Source organism: Ciconia boyciana, chromosome 1, assembly GCF_034638445.1.
Source record: "Ciconia boyciana chromosome 1, ASM3463844v1, whole genome shotgun sequence".
Taxonomy (NCBI): Eukaryota; Metazoa; Chordata; class Aves; order Ciconiiformes; family Ciconiidae; genus Ciconia; species Ciconia boyciana.
Window position 1 is genome coordinate 219,655,325 of NC_132934.1, and position 25,620 is coordinate 219,680,944.

At 65.3% G+C, this 25,620-nt stretch overlaps 2 protein-coding genes across 12 annotated transcripts in view; one reads left to right on the plus strand and one right to left on the minus strand.

Moving 5' to 3' along the window:
* Positions 1-464: 464 nt before the first annotated feature.
* Positions 465-11,765, minus strand: RHOG (ras homolog family member G). Its single transcript, XM_072851044.1, has 2 exons — positions 11,627-11,765; positions 465-1,893 (listed from the first exon to the last, which is right to left on the minus strand). Exon 2 carries the CDS (start codon positions 1,852-1,854, stop codon positions 1,279-1,281), a length of 576 nt encoding a protein of 191 aa, XP_072707145.1. The 5' UTR covers positions 1,855-1,893; positions 11,627-11,765; the 3' UTR covers positions 465-1,278.
* Positions 11,766-15,165: 3,400 nt separating this feature from the next.
* STIM1 (stromal interaction molecule 1) overlaps positions 15,166-25,620 on the plus strand; it is a 105,165-nt gene continuing 94,710 nt past the window's right edge. For 10 of the 11 annotated variants that reach the window (XM_072851045.1, XM_072851052.1, XM_072851047.1 and 7 more), the window contains exons 1-2: positions 15,166-15,259; positions 15,683-15,961. In XM_072851045.1, the coding sequence (XP_072707146.1) occupies positions 15,853-15,961 (109 nt within the window). In that variant the 5' untranslated portion in view covers positions 15,166-15,259; positions 15,683-15,852. Of the gene's footprint in view, positions 15,260-15,314; positions 15,386-15,682; positions 15,962-25,620 lie in introns of those variants that run through there. The other variant, XM_072851046.1, reaches the window with a different exon arrangement.

Genomic DNA, 25,620 nt, shown 5'->3' on the forward strand with positions numbered 1-25,620 from the left:
CCTGCAGCTCCGGAGCGGGGCAGGACAGGGCAGAGCCAGAGCTGGGGGGCTCCCAGGGAGGGGACCTCGCTCCTGCAGCCCCCCGTGCCCACCCCTGTAACGCCCCCGTCCCCAAAGTCCCCGTTCCCACCCAGTGCAACGTCCCCATGGCCACCTCCTGCCATGTCCCCAGCCCCCCCCACGGGAGCTCAGCGCAGGCCCTGAGTGGAGCTGAGGGTGCCCGGGGGTCGGGGCTGGCCACGGCAGGGGCACCCCGGGTTTCCCCCAGCCGTGGCCTGCCCTGGGCAGAGACCCCGGGGCAGGCAGCGGCGCGGCCGCGAGCGCCCTCGGCTCGGCCCTGGCAGGGCGAGGGGTCCTGGCCCGGCTCAGTGCGGGGGCACCCGTGTCCCCCCCCGGGGGGGCTGCAGGGGCGTCCCCGTGCCCGGGGAAGGTGGGCGCGCGCGGGAGAGCACAGGAGACGGGGAGCCTGGGCAGGTCTCTTTATTTAAGGAGAAGCAACTCGGGGAGCAGCTGGTTACAGGCTAGTCCCACTGCCCTGCGGAGCCCTGGCAGCAGCCGGCGCGGGAGCACGCTCCTCTGGCAGAGCCCGCCGGCAGCACCGGCTCCGCTCTCGCCAGGGCTGGACTTCCCGGCGCTGGCCCCGGGGAGCCGGCGATGCTGCGCCGGGCCGGGCTCACCCCGAACACCCACCCAGGAGACCCCCGGCGTGGCCGCCGGGACCCCGCGGCAGCACGGGGCCTTGCCAGCGCCGGGGCGGCAGGACGCTCGGAGGTGGCCGAGCGCTGGGGCTGGCACAGGGGGGCTGAGGGCCTCCCCCCACGCCCCCGCAGCCCCGCTGGTGCAGGGGATGGGGGTGACGGGTCCCCGTGGGGTGCTCGGGGTGGGGGTGGCAGGTCCCTGTGGGGTGCTCAGGGCAGGAGGGGGGGGTCAGCCACCCCGGGCATCCCCTTCTCAGGAAGCGTTGCTCTGTGCCGGGACCGGAGAGGCGAGGCCCAAAAGCGAACGCTGACAGCCAGGGCCGGGGCGGGGGTCCCGCAGGGCTGGGGGAGCCCCGCTGCCCCCGGGGCGGACGGCCAGTTAGTGCAAACGAGGTCTGTATTATTAAAGCTGGCGGCTTCGGGCTGGTGGCCCCGGTCCCGCCGTCCCCAGGGGGGGCAGCGGGGCTCGGGGAGGCACCGGGGTGGGCAGGGGGGGTCTGGCGGCGCCGGGCAGTGTCTTGGAGGGCGGCGGGGCCGGGGCAGGGGCAGGATCGTCTCTCGCTGGTCGCCGGCAGCCCCATCACAAGAGGACGCAGGACTTCTTGGGCTTGGCTGGGACAGGGTTGAGCACGGCCCTCACCGCCTCAGTGAAGACATCCTTGATGCCCTCCTGGTTGAGCGCCGAGCACTCCAGGTACTTGACGGCGTGGATCTGCTTGGAGAGGCTGATGCCTTGCTGGGTGGTGATGGGCGCCTGGTTCTGCTCCTTGAGCCGCTTCATGGTCTCGGGGTTGTTTCTCAGATCCTTCTTGGTGCCGACGAGGAGGACGGGCACGCTGGGGCAGTGGTGGCACACCTCCGGGTACCACTTGTGCTTGACGTTCTCGTAGGAGGGCGGGCTGGCGATGGAGAAGCAGATGATGAAGACGTTGGTCTGGGGGTAGGAAAGCGTCCGGAGGCGGTCGTACTCCTCCTGGCCGGCCGTGTCCCACAGGTTTAAGTTAATAGTCCTGCCATCCACCGTGTTCTGGGCGCTGTAGTTGTCAAAGACGGTGGGGATGTACTCCTTGGGGAAGGCGTTGGTGGTGTAGCAGATGAGCAGGCAGGTCTTCCCCACCGCCCCGTCGCCCACCACCACACACTTGATGCTCTGCATCCCCGCGGCTCGGCGTCCCTCGCGTCCCCCTTCAGCAGCCTGCGGGGAGGGGAGAGGGTCAGGGGAGGGGGACGCGCCGGGGCTGGGGTCACCGTGGTCCCCCCCGCTCGGACACCCCGAGGCCGCAGGGTGCAGAGGGACGGGTCACACTCTGCTCACCCTCCATCCCGCAGCCCGGGTGAGCTTCCCGGCTGGGCGCGTCCCCCCCGGCAGCCCAGAGACCCCCCGACGGGGAACCGCATCCCCTGACCCAGGGCAAACGCGTGTGCCACCGTGGCTGGCGTGCACGGGGACCGCATCGTCCCAGGGAGGGTGCTCCCAGTACAGCCAGGCTGCTGCAGCGCCCCGAGCCGTGCTGTGCCATGCCGTGGCGTGCCCTGCGGTGCCATGCGGTGCCATGCCATGCCATGCCATGCCATGCTGTGCCGTGCCCTGTGGTGCCATGCCGCGCCATGCTGTGCCTCCAGCCCGGTACAGGACGGAGGGCAGCAGGGCACGCAGCCGGGGCAGATTTGGGCTGCGGGAGCGTGTGGGCTGCCACCGTGCGCCCCAGCCCCGCCAAGCGGGCCTGGTGCTGGCCCCGGCGGGGCAGAGGCTGGGCTGGTGCCGCGGCCGGGCTGGAGAGCGGCCGCTGGCGTGGCCCCTCAGAGCTGACGTCCGCTCCGGCAGCCGTGTTTATCCCCGAGCCCGGCGCGCGTTTCCCTGTTTGCCTTCCTCGGGTTCCCTCTGCAATCGCCATTACGGGCCGCATCCTGCTCCCCTTCCTGCTGCAGGCTGGCGCCGCGCGGTGCCGGGGTAGGAGGGTGCCCGCCCGTGGGGCCGGGCTGGGGCCGGCAGCCCCTTTCCCCGCCAGGGTCCGGCCACGGGCGCAGCGGCTGCCCGAGGGGATTCAGCATGGCGGGAGGGTTATCCCGGCCGGGGCAGCGAGGCACAGGGCTGAGAAGCCGCAGCGACGGGGAGGGAGCGGAGGGGCCGGGGACGCCGCATCCGCCCCGAGCCCCGGGCTGGGGGACGCCCTTCCCCAGAGCCCCCCGGGGCTGCAGGGCCGGGGCAGCGTGGCTGGGGAAGGGCGAAGGGGCCGTGCCCCCCGCCCCGAGCCCCCGGCCCCTCGCATGGGGAAGTCGCTCTTCCTCTTCCCGCCCTGACACCCGGCTTCCTGCCTGTGGCGGGGCCGGGTGCGCCATGACCCCCGCCCTGCCTGGCTCCCTGCCTGCACCGCTGCCTCCCCGGGTACGGGCAGGACAAGCGGGGGGCCCGGCCCGAACGCCGCTGAAGCCACCCCGCGGTGCCGTGCCTCAGTTTCCCCAGTGCAGGGGGTATCCCCAGGCTCCAGCCTGCGAAGGGGGCCGCAGCAGCGGGGGGCGGCGGGGCGGCGGCAGGCAGCCCCCCCGCAGGCAGCACCTGCCCGCAGCAGGAAGCCGGCGGCCGCAGCAGCGCCGGGGCTGCTCGCACGGCGTGGGATCCCAGGCGGGTCACAAATAAACACCCGGCCTTCGGCCTCAATTTTCTCCCCGCTTTGGTCGCAAATGCGGCCCAGAGGGCTTCCTCGCACCAGGCCGCGGCGGCCGGGGGGGGGGCTCAGCGACGGTGCGGGCGGGCAGCAGCAGGCAGGGGACCCCCGCCGGGGTCTGCGGGGCTCGGAGCAGCAGCGCGAGGCCGGGGTGGTGGGCGAAGGGGTGGGAGCAGGATCAGGGCGATGGGTGCAGGAGCAGGGGGAGCAGGAACAGGATCGGGGAGCAGGAGCAGCGCGAGGGGGACAGGATCAGGATCAAGACGGGGGGAGCAGGAGCAGGGGGAGCGGGAGCAGGGCAGTGGGAGAAGGAGGCAGACCAGGGCGACAGGAGCAGGAGCAGGGTGATGGGGACAGGAGCAGGGAGAGCAGGAGCAGGACAGTGGGAGAAGGAGCTGGATCAGGGCGATGGGAGCAGGATCGGGGCGATGGGAGACCGAGCTCCCTCCGCGGCTGCGGAGCCATCTCCAGGGACGGGTGCCCTCCGTGGGGGCTGTAACTGCCACCCCGCTGCCCCATGCCATCACCGTACAGCACCGGGGAGGGGACAGGGGGGAGCAGGCAGCGCTGGGAGGGAACCCCCAGGGAGACCCCAGCGCCCCGGCCCCCACCCGGGGGTCCCGCCTGCCCGCGGGGGCTGCCCCGCTCCGGCCCGGCAACGACTGCCCGCGACGCCCAAGGCACCCTCACTTCTCATCAGGTGCTGCCGCTGGCTCCTCGCCCGCCATCCCCGCAGCGCTGGGCGGCCACAGCCGGCACCCCCGGCCCTTGCCCGGCTGCATCGCGCCCAAAATGCCCCCGCGCCAGTGCCCAGCCCTGGCCGCCCTGCTCGCCCCAGCTGCCAGGGACCAGTGGGGCCACGCAGACGCAGTGGGGCCATGGGACGTGGCACCCCACGGCCCCCGTGCCCCCTCCGTCCTGCAGCCACCCCGTCTCTTTGCCCAGGGCTCCCAGGGCTGGGGGGGTTCCCTGGGGCAGCCCTCGGAGCGGGATGGGGCCACCCCCATTGTGCCATGGCGGGGACCTGGCTGAGCTGGTGGGGACCTATCTGACCCGGTTTGGACCTGCTTCCCCCCCGTCATCCACGAGGCTCGGGGGGCACAGGCACCCCGCTCGCCCCGCTCTCCCTCGGCCCCTCCGGGGCAGCTGGCAGCGCTGCAGCAGATTTCTTTTCCTTTTCTGATGAGATCAGGCTGAAGAAGAGATGGCAAAAATAAGAATTTTCCTGGAAAGCCATTTTTGTTCGTATTTTAGATTTAAATTCTCTTCTCTTCCCAAGCCAAAGGCCACCAGGCGCTGGGTCGCTGGGAGCCAGAGCCCGCCGCTCCCCGGCCAAAATAAACCCAAACCGGGCTTTGCTTTGTGAAAAAAAACCCAAAGGTTATTTCTAAATCCCAACCTTTGGTTTTCTTTGCAAAACCACCCCCCCCGCGGGGCCCTGGGGAGCAGCCGTGTCCCCGGGGTCCCCGCAGGGCGGGGCGGGAGGTGCACCGAGCGGCACCGGGCTCAGCTGGGCGGGGGGAGCGTGCAGCGGCTTTAAAACCACCCAAACCCAGGGGTGTGGGCGCAGCAGCCGGCGGGTGCAGTGTCCCCGCTGCAGGGACGTCGCTGGGGGGGACCCAGCCGGGGGGTGCAAGGGGGTGCGGGATGCGATAGATGGGGAGGACAGGGAGGTGGAGGGGCCCCGGGGGGGAAAGGGGCAGCACCCCAGAGCGGGAGCCACCTCGAGGCATTGCGGCACCCGAGGGCGCCCCATGAGCCCCCAACGAGGCACGCGGCCCCCTGGCAGCCCCAGGCTCCCGCTGTCTCCACGGCCCACGGGCACCCCAAGGTCACCAGTGTCCCCACCGGCACCCCAAGATCCCCGTAGCTATCTGCATGCTGGGCAGCCACTCTGCAGCACACGGCGGGGCTCGGCGGAGGGTCCCCGCTGCCCCCCAGGCCAGGGTCCCCTGGCTGCCAGGACCGGCTGGCTGGTGCTGTGGCACCGGGGGATCCCCCGGGCTGGGGCCGGGGCAGCGGGTCCCGGGTGCCAGCCAGGGTCACCCAGCTGAGGTGGGAGCGAGGGGGGTCCCGCAGCAGCCCCAGACCCCAGGTCAGGGGGGCGTGGGGGCAGTTCGCTGCCCCGAGAGGCTGCTGGGGGCGCCCCAGGGAGCACTGGGGTCCCGGGGACACCCCGGTGGCAGAGCGGCTGGGGGAGATGCGGCCAGAGCCCATCGCTGTCTATAAATACCCGGGGGAAGGACACGGGCGGGAAGAGCCGCCGGAGCCCAAGGACAATATTGGCAGCAGAACAGAAGGGCAGGAGCCAGCCCCGGCGGGGGATGCGGGGAAGCCGCCGCGGCCAGAAGCAGGGTGCGAGGGGTGGCTCTCCGGGGCACGGGGACGAAGCGGTGCCCCCCTGCCCGCAGCTCCCTGTCCCTTGGGGTGCGGGGCGGCCCCCGAGCACCAGCTCCATCCCTGCGACAGCCCCGCGGTGGGACAAGACGTGCACCAGTCACGCCGAGCTCAAACCCCACATCCCCAAAGCGGCCGTGGGACCGCAGACAGCCCGGGGTGAGCTGGCACCCAGCGGGCACCCATCCCCATCCCAGGAAAGGTCCAGGCTGAGTCAGTGGGGCCGCTAAGGAAGGGGACGGGGTGCAAGTGGAAACGCTCGTGCCCATGAGAGCATCGCTGCTACGGGGAAACGGAGGAAAGGAGGCGGAGGCAGCAGGCAGTGGGCAGCGGGCCACTTCTCCATGACCCAGGGCCCCTGGGGCTGCGAAACCCCAGCGTGGCCCGAGGCTTGCCACCGGCAACCAGCAAACGTGGGCGCACACGCTGCCCGTGGAGGGGCCACGGCAGGACCCGGGTGCTCGCGCAGGACCGATTTTGCTCTCACCATCGCTGGCACCACGGGCACCACCGGCTCTGGGTGCGGGGCCGGGGCCAGTGACACGACGAGGGGACACGCAGGCACGGCCAGGGTGCCGTGCTCGCCGAGGAGGGGGCTTGGTGCAGATAAGAGCCCCCGCAGCAGCCAAAGCCCCAAGCCCCGCTATGGGTGCCAGGGAGGGGGACGCGCGGCAGGAGGGCTTCGGCTCTGGCCCGCCTCGGAGCTGCCCCTCCGCCACAACACTTCCAGCCGCAGCCCCCGGGGCTCTGCCCCCCGGGTCGCACTCCCGACCCGTCCCCACAGCTCCTGCCAAAGCCCCAACCCTCCCTCGGCTGCCCGGGGCAGATCAGGGGTGCTGCAGGGGCCACCCGTGTCCCTGACCCGCAGCCGGGTGGGCTCCGGCCCCCCTGGCCCTCCCTGTCCCCGCCGCAAGACGACAGGAGGGGAGGCGGGAGCCGCCGAACGGGGCCAGGACCCCCGGCCAGGATGGGGCTGGGGGTTGCACAGTGGCATCCCCGCGGTGCCGGGCAGGGGCCGGAGGTCGCCTGCGGTCCCCACAGCATCCCGACGCCAGGGCACCCGAGGGTCCTGCAGCCCACGGCCCCCGGACAGCCCAGCCACTGCCCTGCGGTGCCCGGGGACACGGGGCGAGCACAGCCCCAGCCCTGGTGTGCGCCTGCCTGCCTGCCCTGCCCTGCCTGCCCTGCCCTGCCCTGCCTGCCCTGCCCGCCCTGCCCTGCCTGCCTGCCCTGCCCTGCCTGCTGCCAGCACCGCTGCCCGCACAAGGCCAGCTCTGTTCTCCCGGGAAGTCTGCAGCCGGCAGCACCCTTAACCCCTTATGGCCCCCCTAGAGATGCCGGGGCGCGGGCAGCCTCGTGGGGCCGAGGGGCACAGACGCGTGGGGCACAGCCCGCGTGGGGCACCAGAGCCGCCTGCCCCTTCCCAGCCCTATGCCCTGGCCCCACAGAAAGGGAACCAGAGGAGGAAGAGGAAGAGGAAGAGTCGGAGCATGGGGGGGGTCTGCACGGTGCCCAGCCCCGGGGCTCAGCACCCCCCAGCCCAGCGGGACCCCGGACACCCTCTGCGCCACCGGGGCTGGGATTTGGGGTGCTGGGGAGAGGGCGTGGGCGGGTGAGCGGGGCTGCGGGTGATGCACCGCGACCTCCCCCCAGTCGCCGCCCCCCGGGATGGGAAAAGCGACTCATCGCTTCTTCGGCAGAAAAAGGAAGCAAAACTCGCTCGCCATCTCTCCCAGCCAGGGCATCCCCTCGCTGGGTTTTTCCTCCAGGGAAGCAGAGCAGCCGCCCCTGCGGGCTCCCCTTCCGCTGCCGGCCTGGCCGGCCCGGGCCCCGCGACACCCAGCCCTGACCCAACCCGACCAAACCAACCCAAAGCACGCGCAGGCTGTGCGCCCTGCACCCTGCACCCCGCCCCACGTACCGTGCACCGCGCGCGGCGCACCCTGCGCTCTGCACCCCACACCGTGCACCGCAAACCATGCACGGTGCCCTGTGCACAACAGCCCCTGCATCGCACACCGCGCTCGGCGCAGCCCACACTGCACCCCACACCGTGCACCCCACAACCATGCACCGTGCACCCCATGCACCCCCTGCACCCCACTCCCCACCACAGGCACCCCACACCGGGCACCCTGCGTGGTGCCGGCGGGGAGCAGAGCTGCAGCCAGCCCATCGCCGGCCGTGCTCGCGGGCCGGGCAGTGCATCGTCCATCCCGGACAGACGGACCAGCCCGGACCAAGCCGGGGCTGTGGGGCTGGGGGTCGGCAGCCATGATCGCCGGGGTCGCTCCTGCTCCGCTGGGGAGAGCAGCACAGCGCGGCCCCCCCGGCACCGCCGCCGCCTCAGCAGGCAGAAAGAGGAAACTAATAAAATCTATAAATACCGAGCAGGGACCCCGTGGGGCCGAGCGCGCCGGCCCGGCACCACCACGGGAGTGGGGCGGGGGCGGTTTCTGCCACGGCCGCAGCGGGGACCCGGTGCTGGCGCGGCCGACACGGGGTCCCCGCTCTGCGGGACGTGCCCCGAGGTGTGCTGTCACCGGTAGCCCTGGCTCTGCCCCAGGGCCCTGCGTCGCGGCTAAAATAACTTCCATGCTGAGTCGAAGGATTTTGATTTTCCTCATTTTCCAGCTGCAGGCTCGTTGTGACCAATTTCCTCATTCTATTTCCCTCCCCGGCCGGTGAGCTCCACTGCCGGGTCTGGCTCTGGCCCTTGGCATGGCTGGGGCTGCTCCCTACCCTCGGCCTCCTGCTCAAGTAGCTGCCGAAGCCGGCAGCACCGGGGGCCGGAGCTGGCTGTAGACCCCCCCAGGGTGATGCTGCACGAGCAGCCCCTGAGCCGGGGCCAGCCCTGGCCAGCAAACCCCCTCCCCGAGCCAGCGGTGGGACAGGGCCGGCACCGGCCAGGGCTGCTCCCGGTCCGAGACGGTTGCCCGCATGGGGGGATCCCGGGACAGACGGAGGGATGGCCAGAGGGACGACGGATGGATGGGGATGGATGGGGCCAGCCAGGCCAGGCCACGCTCCATGGCTCGGGGTAAGAAAACAGCCTGGCACGGCTCACACCGACAGCGGAGGCGCAGACGAGGCACACCGTCAAGCACACCAGCACCGGGCCGGTTTGGCACCTCCCGACACTACGGTCAAACCAAAGCTCCGGGCGCGGGATGCCCGACCCCTGCTCCCAGCCCACACAGGGCACACACCACACCTACACCCGCTGGCCGGCACGACTGCTGCCATGAGGTGTGCCGGCCTCGGGCGCCTCCCGGCATCACCAGAAATACCCCTGCACCCGCGGATGCTCCCGGCTACCTGCACCCCGCGGTCCCAGCGCCAGCCCCGCCGCCCACCCCAGCCGAAACACCCGCCGCAGCTCAGCCCCACAGCGGGCGCTGGGTGATGTCCCCATGTGCCACTGCCAGTGCTTCGGCAGCTTCTCCTTCCACCAAGAAAAGAGGAGTGAGCCCGGCGGGACCCCAGCCCATGCACCCACCCACGCAGCCCTGGCCACGCTGTGCCCCTCCTGGGGGAGACGTCTCCCCCAGGTGCTCGGGGACCCATGGGTGCCCCTGCTCTGCAGCGAGCTGGCAGCGGGACGGCACCGAGAGGCGGCACAAGCCGAATCGGGAGCTGGCGTTTGACCAACAGCACAGCGCATCCCCCCACTGCCCCCCAGCACATCCCCCCACTGCGCCCCGCGCCAAGAGGGGAGGGAAAGGGAGGGGAGGGGAGGACAGGGGAGGGGAGGACAGGGGAAGGGAGGACAGGGGAAGGGAGGACAGGGCTCCCCAAAGCCCCTCCAGAGGTGACCCCAAGCCCAGGCGGGATTCACAAAAGGAGAGTTGCGGGGCTGTGGCACAGACTCACCGTCTGCCCGGCCGGGAGGGCCCAGGGTGGCCCCGGGGGTGGCCCAGCAACAAGCGCCCGCCACAGCCAGACACCCGCCCCGGGGACAGCCCTGTCACACAGCAGCGCTGACCGCGCTCCCCTGCTGCGCCGTGCCACCCCCACACCTCCCCACATGCCGCAGCGCGCGAGCACACAGCAGTGCGAGCGCTGCAGTGTGCACTGCGGCGTGCGACAGGCACGGCAGTGCCAGGGCTGCCGTGTGCACCGCCGTGTCTGTGTCCTGCCTGCTGAACACGTGTCGCAGCGTGTCTGTTGCAGCGTGTGACAGCATGTGCAAGCGATGCGTGTGCTGCAGTGCATGCAGTGTTGCAATGAGGGTCGCAGTGTGTATGTGACGTTCAGCGTGTGTTGTAACGGGCGTGTTGCAAGGTGTGTGCAGCGCGGTGCTGTGCACGGGTGTTGCAGCGGGTGGGTGCAGTGTGTGTCTGCGATGATGTGCGGTGCAGTGCGTGCAGTGGGTGTGCAGTGCCCATGTTGTACCTTTCAGTGGGTGCAGTGTGCAGTGCAGGGCCCTGCAGTGCGTGCACTGCGTGTTGCGGTGGGGTGCCTGGTGTGCAGCAGGAGCAGTGGGCAGTGCACTGGGCAGAGGGTGCAGTGCAGCGGGCAGTGCAGCGGGCAGTGCAGTGGGCAGAGGATTGCAGTGCAGTGGGCAGGGCAGCAGGCAGTGGGCAGTGCAGCAGGCAGTGCAGTGCAGTGCAGTGGGCAGTGCAGCGGGCAGTGCAGTGGGCAGGGCAGCGGGCAGCGGGCAGTGCAGCGGGCAGTGCCGTGCAGTGCCATGGGCAGTGCAGTGCAGCGGGCAGGGCAGCGGGCAGTGCCGGGCAGTGCCATGGGCAGTGCAGTGCCATGGGCAGTGGGCAGTGCAGTGCCATGGGCAGTGCAGTGCAGTGGGCAGGGCAGCGGGCAGTGCAGTGCAGTGCCATGGGCAGTGCAGTGCCATGGGCAGTGCAGGGCAGCGGGCAGTGCCGGGCAGTGCCATGGGCAGTGCAGTGCCATGGGCAGTGCAGTGCCATGGGCAGGGCAGCGGGCAGGGCAGCGGGCAGGGCAGTACCATGGGCAGTGCAGTGCCATGGGCAGGGCAGCGGGCAGGGCAGCGGGCAGTGCAGTGCCATGGGCAGTGCAGTGCCATGGGCAGGGCAGCGGGCAGGGCAGCGGGCAGGGCAGCGGGCAGTGCAGTGCCATGGGCAGGGCAGCGGGCAGGGCAGCGGGCAGGGCAGTGCCATGGGCAGTGCAGTGCCATGGGCAGGGCAGCGGGCAGGGCAGCGGGCAGGGCAGTGCCATGGGCAGTGCAGTGCCATGGGCAGGGCAGCGGGCAGGGCAGGGCAGTGCCATGGGCAGTGCCGGGCAGTGCCGTGGGCAGCGCAGCGCAGCGCCCCCTGGCGAGCAGCGCCGGGCAGGCCGCGCAGTGCCGGGCCCTTCACGCCGCGGGCGGTGCGGCACGAGCGGCGCGGGCAGCGCCGGGGCAGGGCGGGCAGGGCCGGGGCGGTGCCAGGGCAGCGGGGGCGGGGGGCGCGGTGCCGGCGGGTGCAGCGGCCCCGCGGAGGGGGCCGGGCCGGTTCTGCCCCCGCTCTGTCCCGGCAGCTGCCCGCCCCGCTCCCGCCCGGAGCTCCGCGCCCGGGGCCATCCCCGGGCTCCGCTGGGCGGCTGGGGCCCGCGCCCCCGGCACCCCGGACCCCCGGAAGCCCCGGCACCCCGGAAGCCCCGTTATCCCTGGACCCCCGTTAGCGCCCGCCCCGCTCCGGGCGGGTCCCGGTGCCGGCGCCCCCGCCCTGGCCCCGGCGGGCGGCTCCTCCCGCCGCCCCGACCCGGACCCCAACCCGGACCCGGTACCGGCCGGGACCCCCGGCAGCGGGACCCCGGGGAGCGGGACCCCCATCCCTCTCCGGGCACCGCCGGCTGCCCCCGTCCCGGCAGCGGCCCCCGCCCCGCCCCGGCCCCCGGCCCCACACTCACCCCGGGGCATGGCGCGGCGGCTCCGGGCGGCGGGCGCGGGGCCGGAGCGGCAGCAGGAGGAGGAGGAGGAGGAGGAGGAGGAGGAGGAGGAGGAGGAAGTCTGCGGCCGCCTCCTCCCGCCGCCCCGGGCGGTCCCGCGGAGAAACTTCCCTCCGCCGCGCCCGGCCCCCGCCCGCCCCGCCGCTTCCTTCCTCGGCCCGCGCCGGGGGGCCGGGGGCCTCCCCTCGGGAGGGCGCCCGGGGCGGCGGCGGGGGGGGGCTCCCGGGGGAGCGCAGCCCCCCGCGCCCCTCGGCATCGCCCCGCGGCCCGGCCCCGGCCCCCCGCTCCCCCCCGGGGCCGCCCCGCCCGGAGCGGGGTCCGGCTGCGGCCGGAGCAGGAGCGGGGCCGGGGGGGCCGGGGGAGCCGGGCCGGGGGTGCGGGAGCCCACCCCCTGCCCACGCCGGGCCGCGGCAGGCTCGGGGCGGGACCCCTGTGCCGAAGCCCGGGAGCTCCCCCCCGGCCCCGGCGCCGGCGCCGGCCCCCGGGCCAGGCTGCAGCGGGCGGGGTCCGGCTCCTGGCGCTGGCGCTGGGCCCGGCCCCGGCCCCGGCCCCGCGGGACCCCCCGGCACAGGGGCCTGCAGCCCCCGGGCCGCGCTGGGAGCAGAGACCTCGCCCTCCCCCGGCCCCACGGTGCCCAGGGCTCGGGCGAGAGGGTGCTTGGGGGTCGCGGATGGCGGGGCTGGGGACAGGGACGGGCCGGGGTAGCCCACTGCCAGCCCGGGGGGCCGGGAGCTCTGGGGAAACCTCACTGCAGGGGCAGGGGGCTGGGGGCGGCGGAGGAGGGAGGGGAGCCCGCACCGGCCGGCCGGGGCTTCCTGGGGACGGGAGGAGATGGCGGGCAGGGGATGGCGGGCAGGGGATGGCAGGCAGGGGATGGTGGGCAGGGGATGGTGGGCAGAGAGATGGCAGGCAGGGGGATGGCGGGCAGGGGAGATGGCAGGCAGGGGATGGGGGCAGGGAGATGGCTGGCAGGGGGGATGGCGGGCAGGGGAGATGGCAGGCAGGGGGGATGGCGGGCAGGAGATGGCGGGCAGGGGAATGGCGGGCAGGGGAGATGGCAGGCAGGGGATGGTGGGCAGGGGATGGGGGCAGGGGAGATGGCGGGCAGGGGATGGCGGGCAGGGGATGGGGGCAGGGGATGGCAGGCAGGGAGATGGCAGGCAGGGGATGGCAGGCAGGGGATGGCAGGCAGGGGATGGCGGGCAGAGAGATGGCAGGCAGGGGGATGGCAGGCAGGGGGATGGCAGGCAGGGGATGGCGGGCAGGGGAGATGGCAGGCAGGGGTGATGGCGGGCAGGAGATGGCAGGCAGGGGAGATGGCAGGCAGGGGGATGGCGGGCAGGAGATGGCGGGCAGGGGATGGCGGGCAGGGGATGGCGGGCAGGGGAGATGGCGGGCAGGGGATGGCGGGCAGGGGATGGGGGCAGGGGATGGCAGGCAGGGGATGGCGGGCAGGGGATGGCGGGCAGGGAGATGGCGGGCAGGGGGATGGCGGGCAGGGGATGGCGGACAGGGGATGGTGGGCAGGGGAGATGGCGGGCAGGGGAGATGGCGGGCAGGGGAATGGCAGGCAGGGGATGGCGGGCAGGGGAGATGGCAGGCAGGGGGATGGCGGGCAGGGGATGGCGGGCAGGGGAGATGGCAGGCAGGGGATGGCGGGCAGGGGGATGGCGGGCAGGGGATGGCGGGCAGGGGAATGGCAGGCAGGGGAGATGGCGGGCAGGGGATGGCGGGCAGGAGAGACGGTGGGCAGGGGATGGCAGACAGGGGAGATGGTGGGCCGGCGAGATGGCAGGCAGGGGAATGGCGGGCAGGGGATGGCAGGCAGGGGAATGGCAAGCAGGGGAGATGGCGGGCAGGGGGATGGCAGGCAGGAGAGATGGCAGGCAGGGGATGGCGGGCAGAGGATGGCGGGTGGGGGAATGGCGGGCAGGGGATGGCGGGCCGTGGAGATGGCAGGCAGGGGATGGCAGGCAGGAGAGATGGCAGGCAGGGGATGGCAGGCAGGGGGATCGCGGGCAGAGGATGGCGGGCAGGGCATGGCAGGCAGGGGAGATGGCAGCCCCTGCCCAAGGGCTGCCATCGGGGTCTGGGTGGGGAGAGATGGGGATGGGGAGAGTGGGGACCAGCTGCCCTGGGGGGGAACCGGGACCACCCTGCTGCACCCCAAGGGGGCCCAGCAGAGTCCCAGGGCTGCAGCAGGGGCAGAGCCCCCCGAGCATGGCCTTGTCCTGCTGGCTCAGGGCCAGAGGACACCCAGGTGCTGTGAGGGTCCCCACAAGGGCCAGGTCCCCCAAGCTGGGGGTCCCCGTAAGGGCCAGGTCCCCCCAGCAGCACCCGAGACAGCACCCGCAGCCCATGAGGGTCCCTGGCTGCCGGCCCTGGGGCAGGAGGGTCTCGTGGGGGAGACGCGGCTGCTGCGGATGGAGGCAAGGCTGTTCTTCAGGGGGCGAGCGTGCCTGTCCCCATCCTCATCCCACGTGTGTCAGACCCACGGGGGTTCTCCAGGCGCGGGACCCCCCTGACCGCCCCCGGGATCTTCCCCCACACCAGCACGGAGGACCGGGGCTGGGACCTGACCGGGAACCCTCTGCCTGGAAGCAGTCTGGCAGCTGCCTGCGGCTCGGGGCACCGCCCGCTAACCTCCGTGGCCAGCCCTGTGTTCCATCCCAGGCACCCGCCGTGGCCGGGGCTCCCCAGGCGCTGCCAGCCCTGCAGCGGGTACCCCCGTCCCGCATCCCCGGGGCGGCGGCGGGGGCACTGCCCGGCTGCCAGGCGCTTGCTCCGGGGACCCGGGCGATGGCTCCTGGGGCAGCGGGGCCGGAGCAGGGTGGGATTTTGCTTCCGGGCCGGTGGCTGCGGAGCTATTCTGGGGCCGGATCCGATCCCTGCAGGGAGCTTCGCTTTCGGCCCCGGTGCCGAGGGAAAAGGACACGTGAAACCTTAGCCCCTGACCTTCCCGTTCCCCGCTGTGGGCTGACGGGCTTTGGGCACTGATGGCCACGGGTCCCAATGGCACCGGTCCAGCACTGGTGAGCAGCGATGCAGCCAGGAGCACGCGGCCCCGGCGAGGCGTTGCAGCCCTCGAGGGGTGTCAAAGTGTGGCTGCAAGCAACCGTACGCTCAGAGGTCAAAATGGCTCTGTCCCGACGAGCCAGGGTGCGCCGATGTGTCGGGGTGCTCTGACGAGCTGGGATGTTCTGACAAGCCAGGATGCTCTGATGAACCGGGGTGCTCTGATGAGCTGGGGTGCTCTGACAAGCCTTCCCCGGGGCTGGAGGCGGGTTCCCTCAGAGAGGTCACCCATCCAGGCGTCACACGCAGCCGCCCCTGCTTAGCTTCCGCGCCGCGCCGGCGGCCCGTGCCCACAGCCTGGGCATTCCCCCCTGCGCCCGCCAGAGGCCGCTGCGGCTCAGCGGCGGGCGCGGGGAGCCCGGCGGAGGGCGGGGGGAGGAAGCGGGGGGCGTGGCCAACTGCCCGCCCCTGATTGGCCGGGCGACGGCGCGGGGCGGCCCCGCCCCGCGGAGGGTCTGGCACGGCGGCGGGTGGCTCCGCCCCCTGTCACCGAGCGTGCGGCGGCGGCGCCAGGGCCCGGTGCGCAGCGGGGCGCGGGGGACGGGTGCCGGGAAGAGACCACCGCTGCGGGGGGGTGCAGGGCTGTCCCGGGAGAGGCCGCGGCGGGGAGGGGTGTCCCGGGAGAGGCCGCTGCTGGAGAGGAAGGTGGGGGACGGAGCGGCCCGGGGAGAGGTTGGGGGGGGGGGGCAGGGTTGTCCCGGTAGAGACCACTGCTGAGGAGAAGGGGGAGGCAGGGCTCTCCCGGGAGAGACCACTGCTGCGGGGGGAGGGGGGGAGAAGGCTCTCCCGGGAGAGACCACTGCGGGGGGGCGGCCAGGGGGGCAGACCCCGGGTCTGTTTCCGGGGGCGGGCGGGGGCCGGTGGCAGTTGCCCGGCCCGGCCCGGGGCAGCGGGAAGCCGGGCCCGGGCGGGAGCACCGGGGAATAACCCGCCGTCCCGCAGCTGGTGACGGCCGCAGCCCCGCGGAGCGCAGCCCCGGAGCGCCCGGCCCGCTGCCGCCTGGCCGAGGGGGACGGCGGAGCCGAGCTGAGGTGAACGGCCGGGCCCAGCGCCGGGGCCGATGCCGAGGAGGAGCTGACAGCGGCGGGGGAAGCGGCGAGGCAGGCGCGGAAATGGATTTACGGTCGGGAGTGGCCGTGTGGGTCCTGTGCGGCTTCCTCCTGCAGCAGGGCCGGGGAGAGCGGCCCCCCGGCTCCCACCTGGACGAGACCGCCATCGCAGGTGAGACCGGCCGTCCCGGCGGGCTCCCCCCTCTCCTCCTTCAAACCCCGTTCCCCGGCTACCCGGGGCCGCTCCCCGCCGGGTTCCCAGGGCTGCCGGCCCCGTCGGAGCGGCGGGGATCCCTGGGGCACCCGGTGCGTGCGGGCCGGCGCCGTGCCGCGCCCCGGGGCGGCCGCCGTTCCTCCCCCCCCCCCGCCGGGCCGGCGTCGGAGCCTCCGGCGCCGGGGGCTGCGGGCGGGTTCCTCCGCCCAGGGGCAGGGAGCCGCGACCGGGCTCGGCCGCCTTGCGCGGTCTGCAGGGCAGGGCCGCTGCCGGCCGCGTCCCGGGCCCGCCTCGGCGACCCCGGGGGCGAGGGTCGGGGCAGCGGAAAGGCCCCGCGTTTGCTTCTGCCACGGGCTCGGCGATTTGCGAAGGAGCGGTTTGCAGCGGGGTTTGGATCGCGGCCCGGCGCGTCCAGAAAACGCCGGCGTTTAGGGTTTTTTAAGGACGTTGCCGGGCCGGGGGTGGGGGGTCCCGAGGGCCGCGTACGCTTGCCGTGCCTCCGGCCGGCCCTCGCCCCGCGCCGGGCCAGCGCTGCCCGCCTCGGCCCCGAAGAGGAGCGGTAGCAGAGAGCGCGCAGCCAGCTGTTCTCTTTGCCCCCCTGCTTCCCTCCCCTCCGCCCCGAGAGCCGACAGCCCCGCCAAAAAGAAAGGAGAAGCCCGAGCCCCTCCGGACTTGGGTGCGTTTTCCCCCGGGAGCCAGGCTTTAGCGGCTCGCTGCTGCCAGAGCCAGCCTCGGCGGAGGGCCGGGAAAGGGTGAAACCAGCGTGGGCACTGGTGTCTGCTCTGTGTCCTTGTGACGGTCCCTGAGGTCAGAGCTGGGAGCCTGCTCGATAAAACGTGCTTTTACTTGTCGGTAGCGAAGCAGAAATCCTCAGCTCCGCGCCTTGTCGTTGCGGCGGCGCCGAGTTCTCGCACGCTAACAGAAAAAACAGTGAGTTGTGTCCTGTGAGCACTGCAGGCGAAGAAATTGCTTTCTAAAGGGGAAAACTCCCACTGAAGCTGAAGCACCGCCGGCCTGGGTGCGGGCCAGCCCTTCCGAGCACGACTTTCTGCTCGGCGGCGAGCAGAGCTGTCAGCATCAGGGTGGCTCTGCGCCTCCACCGCCATCATCCGCAGCCTGGATCCGCTCCGGAGGGTCCCGCCTGGCTCAGGCTTCCGCGAGGGATAACGTGCCGGTTCACGGCGGTAAAGAAGGCGGCGAGCACCTCTGAACCCTGACTGCGGCGGGGAGGTGCCGTGTTTGGCGCTGGGCAGGTGCAAGGCTGCTCCCTCGCCGAGCTCTTCAGGCCGAAGTCTTGGCGAGGGCCCGGGGATGGGAGCTCACGCAGGGTTTCTGTTACAGTGGAAGGTGCAGGTGTGGGCGTTCACGTTCACACAGGTGAAAGTTGCCGCAGCGGCGTTGGGAAGAAGGCGTTTCGCTTTGTGTACGGAGCTGGGTGGTGAGCACAACAGGCAAGGCCCTGGAACCGCAGTATCAGGCCAACGATCGGGAACTCGGTGTCTGATTCCTGGGCAGGCAGATTGTTTCATCTTGGCGACGTGATGATTTATGTGACTTTTTTTTTTTTCCCCTCCCTTAATATCGACCGCATGCTAGCTGTTCTGTAAGAAGTTGCTTTTTATATTCTTCATACGTGATCCTAAATCCTTAGGCCAGTTCACATCCAGTCTGCTCCATTAAGGAAACTGGATCTCTGCAGTCCTGATGAAGCAAGGTTTATGCCTCCAAGGAATTTCCAGATGAGTTATTTTTGGAGGCCCTGCAGAAGTGTGGCAGCCCTGGTGATTCAGCTGCTGACTTGCTCTTCTCTCGGAGCAGAGGCAGAACAGGGCAGGGCAGGCAGGGAGCAGTCCAGAGACCTGGTCTCTTTAATAAAATCACCTACGGGTGGGCTTTTCCTGCAAAAGAGGTACTTTTCTTTACTCTTGGTTATTCACAACTGGTATGTTCTAGTTACTTCTGGGTTTAAAAACCTGCAGAGCAGTTCGTGCCACCTTGCAAGGGAATAGCTGGGTACAGGTTGAAACCCAAAATGTGCAGATGAGCGCGGTCGATGAGGGATTTGTTTGCTCCGAATGCGGGTGCCTCGCCGTGTAACTGCACCCTGCCCCTTGCTGGGGTAGCTGGGAAGTTCAGTGGTGCTCGCTGCACGCTGCTAATGCAGCTGGAAGTTAATGCCTCCGCTGAGGTCGCTTGGCCTTTTGCTTTTTAGCTTTTAGAGCTGCTGCTCACGGTTCAGTGCAGTGAGTATCCTCAGATAGCACATGACACTTTTCCTTACGAGTCCCCTGGAAGCAGAACATGAAGGGTTGTGTTGGCTGCACATGCGTCTGCAGCAGCACAGGTTCTTGCCGTGAGGCGGAGGTAGGTGTTGGATGGATTTTTGAAAGTGAAAGGGTTCATTTTGGATGTATTTTCGAAAGTGAAAGCGTTCTTTTTTTTTTTTTTTTTTTTGACAGGGCATGATTTTAGTGATTAAAAAAATTGACAGCACCGGTCACTTCTCCCTGGAACAGTGAAATTTTTCAGGCTATGCAGGGAAGTCGTGTTTGTAGAGAGCAGAAGCGTGAGTTTTAGCAGTGCCTGCTCGTTAGGCTCGGTTGCTTAGATTCCTGTGCACACTCAAGGGATGCATCGGCATGCTTTATCGAGGATTAGGATATGTTTCTGATTCCTAAGATTTTTATTTTTTTTTTTAGGAGTTTGAAATGCATAGTTTTATCCATGGAGGAAAATTAGAGTTGGTGACTAAACTGCAGGGAAAATTAGGTTTTCTCCTGGCTTTGGCTTGTTCAAAGGCAAGCGTTGCTAGCGAGTGCTTAATCTTTAACCTTTTCCTGCCTGTATCAGATTTAAGTTGGGTTACACTCAAACGCACAGGAGCCGTTTCGCAAGGCGTAGAAAGTGAGACGGAGGTGGGGTGTGCTTTAGAGCCAAGGACAGCCGGTCCGCAGGCCGACCCCCGGCGAGGCGCAGACCCCAAAAGCTGCTCCACCTCCCCAGTCTCCCGCAGCCCATTTTTGCACTAGAGCGCATTTCAGAAAAACACGGTGTCATGAAGAAGGTGGCCGGTCCCCCGGCCGCTGCGCAGGATGTGCCGACAGTCACCCTGCGTTATTGTTTTCACCCACTGTTGGTTATTTTTAGCCTGAATTTGTCTAGCCGCAGCTTCCAGCCCTGGGGTCGTTCGTACGGCCCCCCTCTAAAAGGGGCGAGAGAGGCTCCTCGGGGATGTTACTACAAATACTACTTTCAGGCGGTAGGCTTTTTTTTCTCTTTCCAGTTAATCTCTGTAATCTGTCAGTTGCCCGAGTCTAACCTGTGTAATGCAGGTTTTGTTCATTTTTCTATCGGCAGTAGTCCTTATCGGAACATCGTCCGGTGTCAATGTTTTACATGTCAAATGTTTTACAAAAGTTTTACGTGCACCATCAACTGTTTTGGTCAAAAGTTTTTAAATTTTATCTTGATAAAAATAGTAAGCTTGCTCGATAGCCTGCTTTTCATTAAATCATGTTAACTGATATCAATAAGGTTGTTCTTCTTAATTTTTCACTTGATTGCCTTCTGTGCAGACCAGCGCGGGTGGACAGTGAAACGTCTTTGCTGCTGCTTACGCTGGGGACCTTCAGGTTGGGCTTCAGGTGTGTGTGTAGGAGATCCAAGGAAAACTGACTGTGAAGGGGCTGGGCGTGGGATGACTGGGGTTCCTTCCTGGCTCCCTTAATGGTGATACCTTGCCTCTACGCTGTCCGCTTTGTCCGCTTTGCTAGGTGCATACCTGCTCCGTCTCCGTACGATTATATAGAAATGGTACAAGTCTGCATTCCCCTGAGCCGTATTTCAGTTTCTATCGAGACTGCTTTCTGTGCTGCTACATCCGTAGGGATGCGGGGCCGTATCTGCCGTGCTCTGCCTGTGCTAGAGGAGGTCTGGGCTCTCGTTCGGGTCCCCGTTCTGGCATCCTTTAGACAGATTAGGGATCCTGGTCTGGATTTTCCCCGGCTCTCTTCACTGCAGCGGTTAAAAGACAGGCTCTGGATAGCGTGATGAGATTGACTCGTTCTCTGGGCAACACAAACCTCGCGGTGCTGCGCCCGGGAGCCAGAGCCCGAGGGGCCGGTGAGGGGCTGGAGCCTCTGGTGCAGTGGTGGCACGGGGGCAGGGTTTGGCATTTACTTACACCATGGCACGACAGCTCCTCTTTCCCCACCTTTCTCGTTCTCCCTGCACCTGGCTCCTGCTTCCCTGTCTCGATTCCTCGATCACAAGACTTCTGGAGTCGTCTTTGCTCTTGTTCAAGTGGTGTTTAACACGTGGGATTCTTACCCCAGCGAGGGGGGCTCGGTGTGCTACCAGAACACAAGTTATAAAAATATTAAGATGATATCAAAAGAAAATCTGACTGCATATCCTCAGAGTTATGATGTTTGCCTGTAGCACTTTGAGCCTAAGCTACACGTAAAAACAAGGAACATCACTGTTTAACAAAATAAGCGTGATGAAGGGGGGCCACAGCCCCAAGTTTTTAACGAGTGATTAATTTGATAGGGGGGAAAAAACCATCCTGGGTGAGGATGCTGCGTCCAAGCCCTGCAGTTGAGAACTCCTATACTTGCCATTCGAGGATGCAGGGTTTTACTGAAAGTTAATCCTTTGCTACAAAACCTCTAGCCTGGAAAGTGATTGTTTTTGGACTTTGAACCTGCAGTGAAATCTTTTGACATAGGAAGCGAATGTGGACTCGGTGGTGTCTTTTGAAAGCTTGATGCAGTAATCTTGCAAGCTGGCAACACAAACGGATGGTTGCTTCTTTATCTACTGATGTAAATATTATCATCGCTAGTTGCTTAGTTAATGAAACATTACGTTAGTGCATTTATTTCATGGTGCTGAAGTTTGTCACCCACCATGATGCCAAAATCTGCATTTGTCCTCTGTTCCTTTGCCAGAGCCTCTGATTTCATCCACTGCAGCAAGTAAGATGCTTTTATGAGTTGCCTTTAGGAAAAGTCTTATCAGTTGAAGTCAGGAGGTCAGCATAAAATCACTGGTGTTAAGACGCAAGCAGCTAGCTGAGATACCATTGATCTGGCTGCTCTCTGGTGTTCGTTAACCTCCCCGTGCTGCGTAGACAGAACCACTGCAGGATTTCATCCACCTTGTTAAGGTGCCGGAAACCTCCGAATCCTCCTGTAGCCTGCCCTGGACCGCAGCCTCGAGGAGGTACGCGGCCCGGCTTGTCAGAACACACCTTCCCTGCAGTAACGCTTACAATCATGTCTTTTCCACAGACCTGGAGGAGTTTGTGGAATACAGTGACCTGCTATGCTCTTCTTGCTTTACGATGAAGTGCTTTTTAAAGGAGTCTTTGTCTGCAGGACTAGAAGGATGTTGCTACGGTGCCTTTTGCTTTAGCTGCAGTTAATTCTTTCTAGGTATGCACTTTCACGGAGTAGAAGTTGCACACGTGAGTAGCAGCTTCGGGCTGGGCAAGGGAGAAGAAGTAGTGTTGGAGAACACTTGGAAAACTCCGTGAGGAAATAGTGTTCTTTGCCAGCTTGATTGGAAGCCTCAGTGGATTGCACAGCCTTTACTTCGTTTAGGAACGAAACTCATCTCGAGGAATCACCGTTCTGAGAGCTGGAGAAATTGTCGTCTTCTGGCATCAAAGTGCAGCCTCGTGTGGAAGAGGAGCGGGGCTGGGAGGGCTTGTGTTCGGGCTGGTAGCGCTGCTGGGGAGCTCCGGGCTCCTGCCTGCTGATTCTGTTCCCTGTGTCGGCCCAGAAACTTGGAGCGATGCTCAGCTGGATCAGAGTGTGGATTTTTTTTTTTTTTTTAATTTATTACTTTGAAAAGCAACTTTCTTCATGCCTCACGTGCCTCCCAGGTAGTATTTTCACATGGGCGGCGTTGCTGGTGGAGCTCGCAGTGCTGCTGCCGGGATGCTGTCTGCTGTCGTGGGGCTGGAGCGAAGCGGCGGAGGTCAGCTCTCTGGGGTATTTGTTTTCTCAGGAGTTGTGCCGGCGCAAGTACGTGTAAAGCTCGTGCTCAGACTTTCCACGCTACGTATGGCCTTCGCCCTCACCGCATCTCAGTGGGAGAGAAAAACCTGCCTTTAACTTTGACCGCCTGGAAAGTGTAGGTGGGGGAGGCTGCGCCGTCGGAGCACAGACCCCAGCATCGGAGCAGGGGTCCGGGTAACCCCGCGTCCTGGGGTCCGGGTAACCCCGCATTGTGCCCGACCCTGGCAGCCCGGAGATGCCTGGGGGAGAAAGCAGACCTCGCACGTGACTGGAAACAGAGCCTGAATGCGGTTGTTGAGCCTTTTTGGTGTCTTCATGGCCGAATCCTCTCTTCTCAGGGCCGCACCTTCCAAACCCCCCGTCTCTCTGTCCCCCGCGGTGCGTGGCAGCCTGGAGCAGCTCTGGCCGGGCAGGGCCATGCCATCACACACGGCACGGAGCAAGGTGGAACTGGGGTTCCTCCCTAAACATGCAGTCCTGGAATGAACTCCCACAGGATGAAAAAAAGACCATGGCAGACTTACTTTATATCCTGCTTCAACCTGTGCCTTCTGGTTTGGCCTTTCCTAAGGTGAGGCAGGGATACGCATGTACGTGTGCGCACACGTGGGAAGTCCAAAGCAGCAGTCCTCCTGTCCGTCCTTTCCTCTCAGGAGGGAACGAAACAATAAATGTGTGATGAAGCCTCCTGACATCCCGTATGGCATGGCCAGCAGGGTCCGTGATGCTTTGATGATCGTGGTGAAATGGAGCGTGCCTTATCTGAAAGGGAGTAAGAAAGAAAAAAAAGTTGCTTTTCTGTTGCCTGCTCCGTTTGTGTTTGGCTCGTGGGCTACCTGGGGCATATTGGTACCTGGTAATTCTCCTTGCTAAGTGCTCTCGCCTCCTCTTCCTCCGGGCAGGGGACAGATGATGTCTCTCCGGTGCACGCTCCTTTAGACTGATACTGCAGGGGAACTGCGTTATCGTGCAGTAAGTTTTATTTCAAGATCTGCCTGGTTTTTGGTGAGGGAAGGGAAGTAGAAGGGCATCCTGGTGTAATTCCACGTGGATTTGTCTGTTAAAAGGAGAGTGTTTGAGCAGGTGATTGAAAAGCAACAGTTTTCTGTGAGGTTATCCCTCTGCTTCTAAAAACTCTCCTTCTGCTTATTCCACTTGGAGGCTGTGCTGATTAAAAGAGGCGCTGGCGGTGGCACTTGTCCTGTTGTAGTCCCCAAGCCCAGGTTCAGTGCCGAGCTGGTTACCCTTTTGCTGCCTTCAGCTGCTTGAATGTAACCGGCCTTGCATTTTGCTTTTGAAAGTCCTAATTGCACAATCTATTAGTGTTGAAAAACCCATTTTCTTCATTAATTAGCTTTACTTTAAAAACAAAGCTAGATAGGGAGAAATAAACTCCTAAGCAGGCAGAGCAGGCTGGAGGCTGGGCGGTTGTGGTTCTTACTGGGGCAGCTCTGGGATTCCCGCTGGAGTGAGCCCTCTTGTACCTGCTGGGGTGCGTTTGCCCTGGGTGGTCCGGCTGCGTTGAACGGCACTGCGGATACCTGCTGAGGCGGGACTGTGCTGGGAACGGGAGGCAGGACTTTGTTTTAACTGCTGCTTGGGTGAAGGTCTGCAGCGTGAGCCGGGAATCCCTCCGGTCCACGGCTGGAAAAGGAGATTTGATCACCCTTCATTATATCATGGTCAAGTGCTATTAATAACGTGGCTTTTTGGCCTCTTTTACGCTCTCTCCCTGTTACGGAGTACAGCCTTCGGGACCTTCGGTTTCCCCACCTCCCACCCCAAGGACTTTAGTTTGCTTCTGGAGTTTGAGAGATGTTTTATGCGTGCGTAGGCAACGGCCGTCTTGCTGACCTGTCTGCCTTTGCTCGTGTGATCTGATCCAAGTGGGTCTCTCTGGCAGGCTTTAATTTTTCCTTTACCTTCATTTTAATCAGCCCCTGCCGTCCTGTGTGATTAATTTTCTGGCACCTCCATAACTCTGGTTCATTTTTTAGCAGCTGATGCTGGTCTTCAGGCAGGCGTAGATGACGGACTCTTTAATTAAGCCATTGCTCCGTTACTCCCGCAGCACGTGTGAGCCTTGAGAAGCTTCTGCCTCAAACTGTGAGCCTGTGTGTGAAAAACCAGCGTTGTGCCAGCACGGCTCACCTGGGAGCTGAGGGTTGGGCACCGGGGTGGAAGCGTTACCAGTGAATTAGTCTTTTAACTTACTACAACTGAATAAATCTCAGCCTCTTAGCTGCCAGAGTGGGGTCGGTGCAGTTGTGTGTTGGGGTGAGCTGTCCTGGGCCATCCCGGCAGCGGGGCTGGGGAGCCGGCTGGTAACCGGAGCGGTGGCACGACTGTGCCCGGCTGAAATACTTGCTTTTACAGGCAGTTACAGGACGAAGTACCCACCGCTACAATCGATAGGAAAATCATCAGAGGAGCATAAGGAAGTCATTAAGATAACTGTGCGTGTTTTTGTACGTGAATGCTTGTTTGTTTTATCTTTATGAAACAGTATCGGGACGCTTGTTTGTTTGGATTATGGACCTATTTTTAAGTAACCTATTTTTTCCACTTTGGAAAATGCATTAGCTCGCTGTGTATCGCGGACATCTGTGCAGGCTGACTTTGGGAACCACCGAGTGTTCCTTGAAGCTGCTCTCTCACCAGTGTGAGTTGTTGCCTCTTTGGCAAGTGTCTATGCTGCTAGCCTTTGCTCTAAGAGATGTCTGCAGGATCCACGGGGGCAAATACAGCGCTTCTTTGTAAGCGCACTTTATCCTACCAAGGAGCTCTACGTCGTCTTAATTGCACCGTGCCTTTGCCTCCTCCAGAGCTTGGAAATTATGGGCGGCTTTGCTGATCCCAGCCGGCCTTCAGAATGTGGAAGCAGCAGCAATCTGATAGGAAACAGTGACGTTTGTTAACAAATACATGCTCATGCCTCATGTTTTGCATGAAAAGACGCTATTTTTGTAGCTGAGTATTTCTTACATGTTTTTCCCTGAAGGGCAGAGTTTTAAGGTCAGTTTAATTTGTTCCTTCAGGTTTTGAGCTGTGGTGCCTGCGATTCTGCGATTCTGGGAGGACAGAAACGTAATAAACACAAGAACTTTAAGAATGTTCCTCGTCTGAATTACAAATGAACAGCTTGCTTGTTTGAACAGTCTGCCCCTTTGCTAGTCAAGTTAAGCTTTGTATTGCAGGAAAGGGAGAAATAATTCTGGATTAAAGCTGCTAAGCAATGCGTATGTTTAGATTTGTAACAGTGCCAGTATATAATTAATGTGTGAGTAAGCCAAAGAAAAAAGTTGGTTTTTTTTTCCTTGATATAGGTAGACAGAGGCAGGATAAAACCTCATTTTCTGGGGAGAGAACTAATTTCTGAAAAAAATTATTTTCCAAGTAGCTGCTGCTATTAATGCCACCCGAGTGTTTTTTGTTCCAGCTGCTTTGCAGTGTTAAGGCAAAAACCAAAGTATGTCATCTTGCGCTGGCCTGGAGGACTTGTGCTTATTATTGAAAAGCTCCAGGATTTCAAGCACGGTGAGGAGAACCTCCAGAGCCGTCAGCCTGCTGAAGCATTATTCCTTCTTAGTC

Bases quoted from the DNA above. Each gene is read 5' to 3' on its own strand.
- RHOG (XM_072851044.1), bottom strand. From the start codon at position 1,854: ATGCAGAGCATCAAGTGTGTGGTGGTGGGCGACGGGGCGGTGGGGAAG.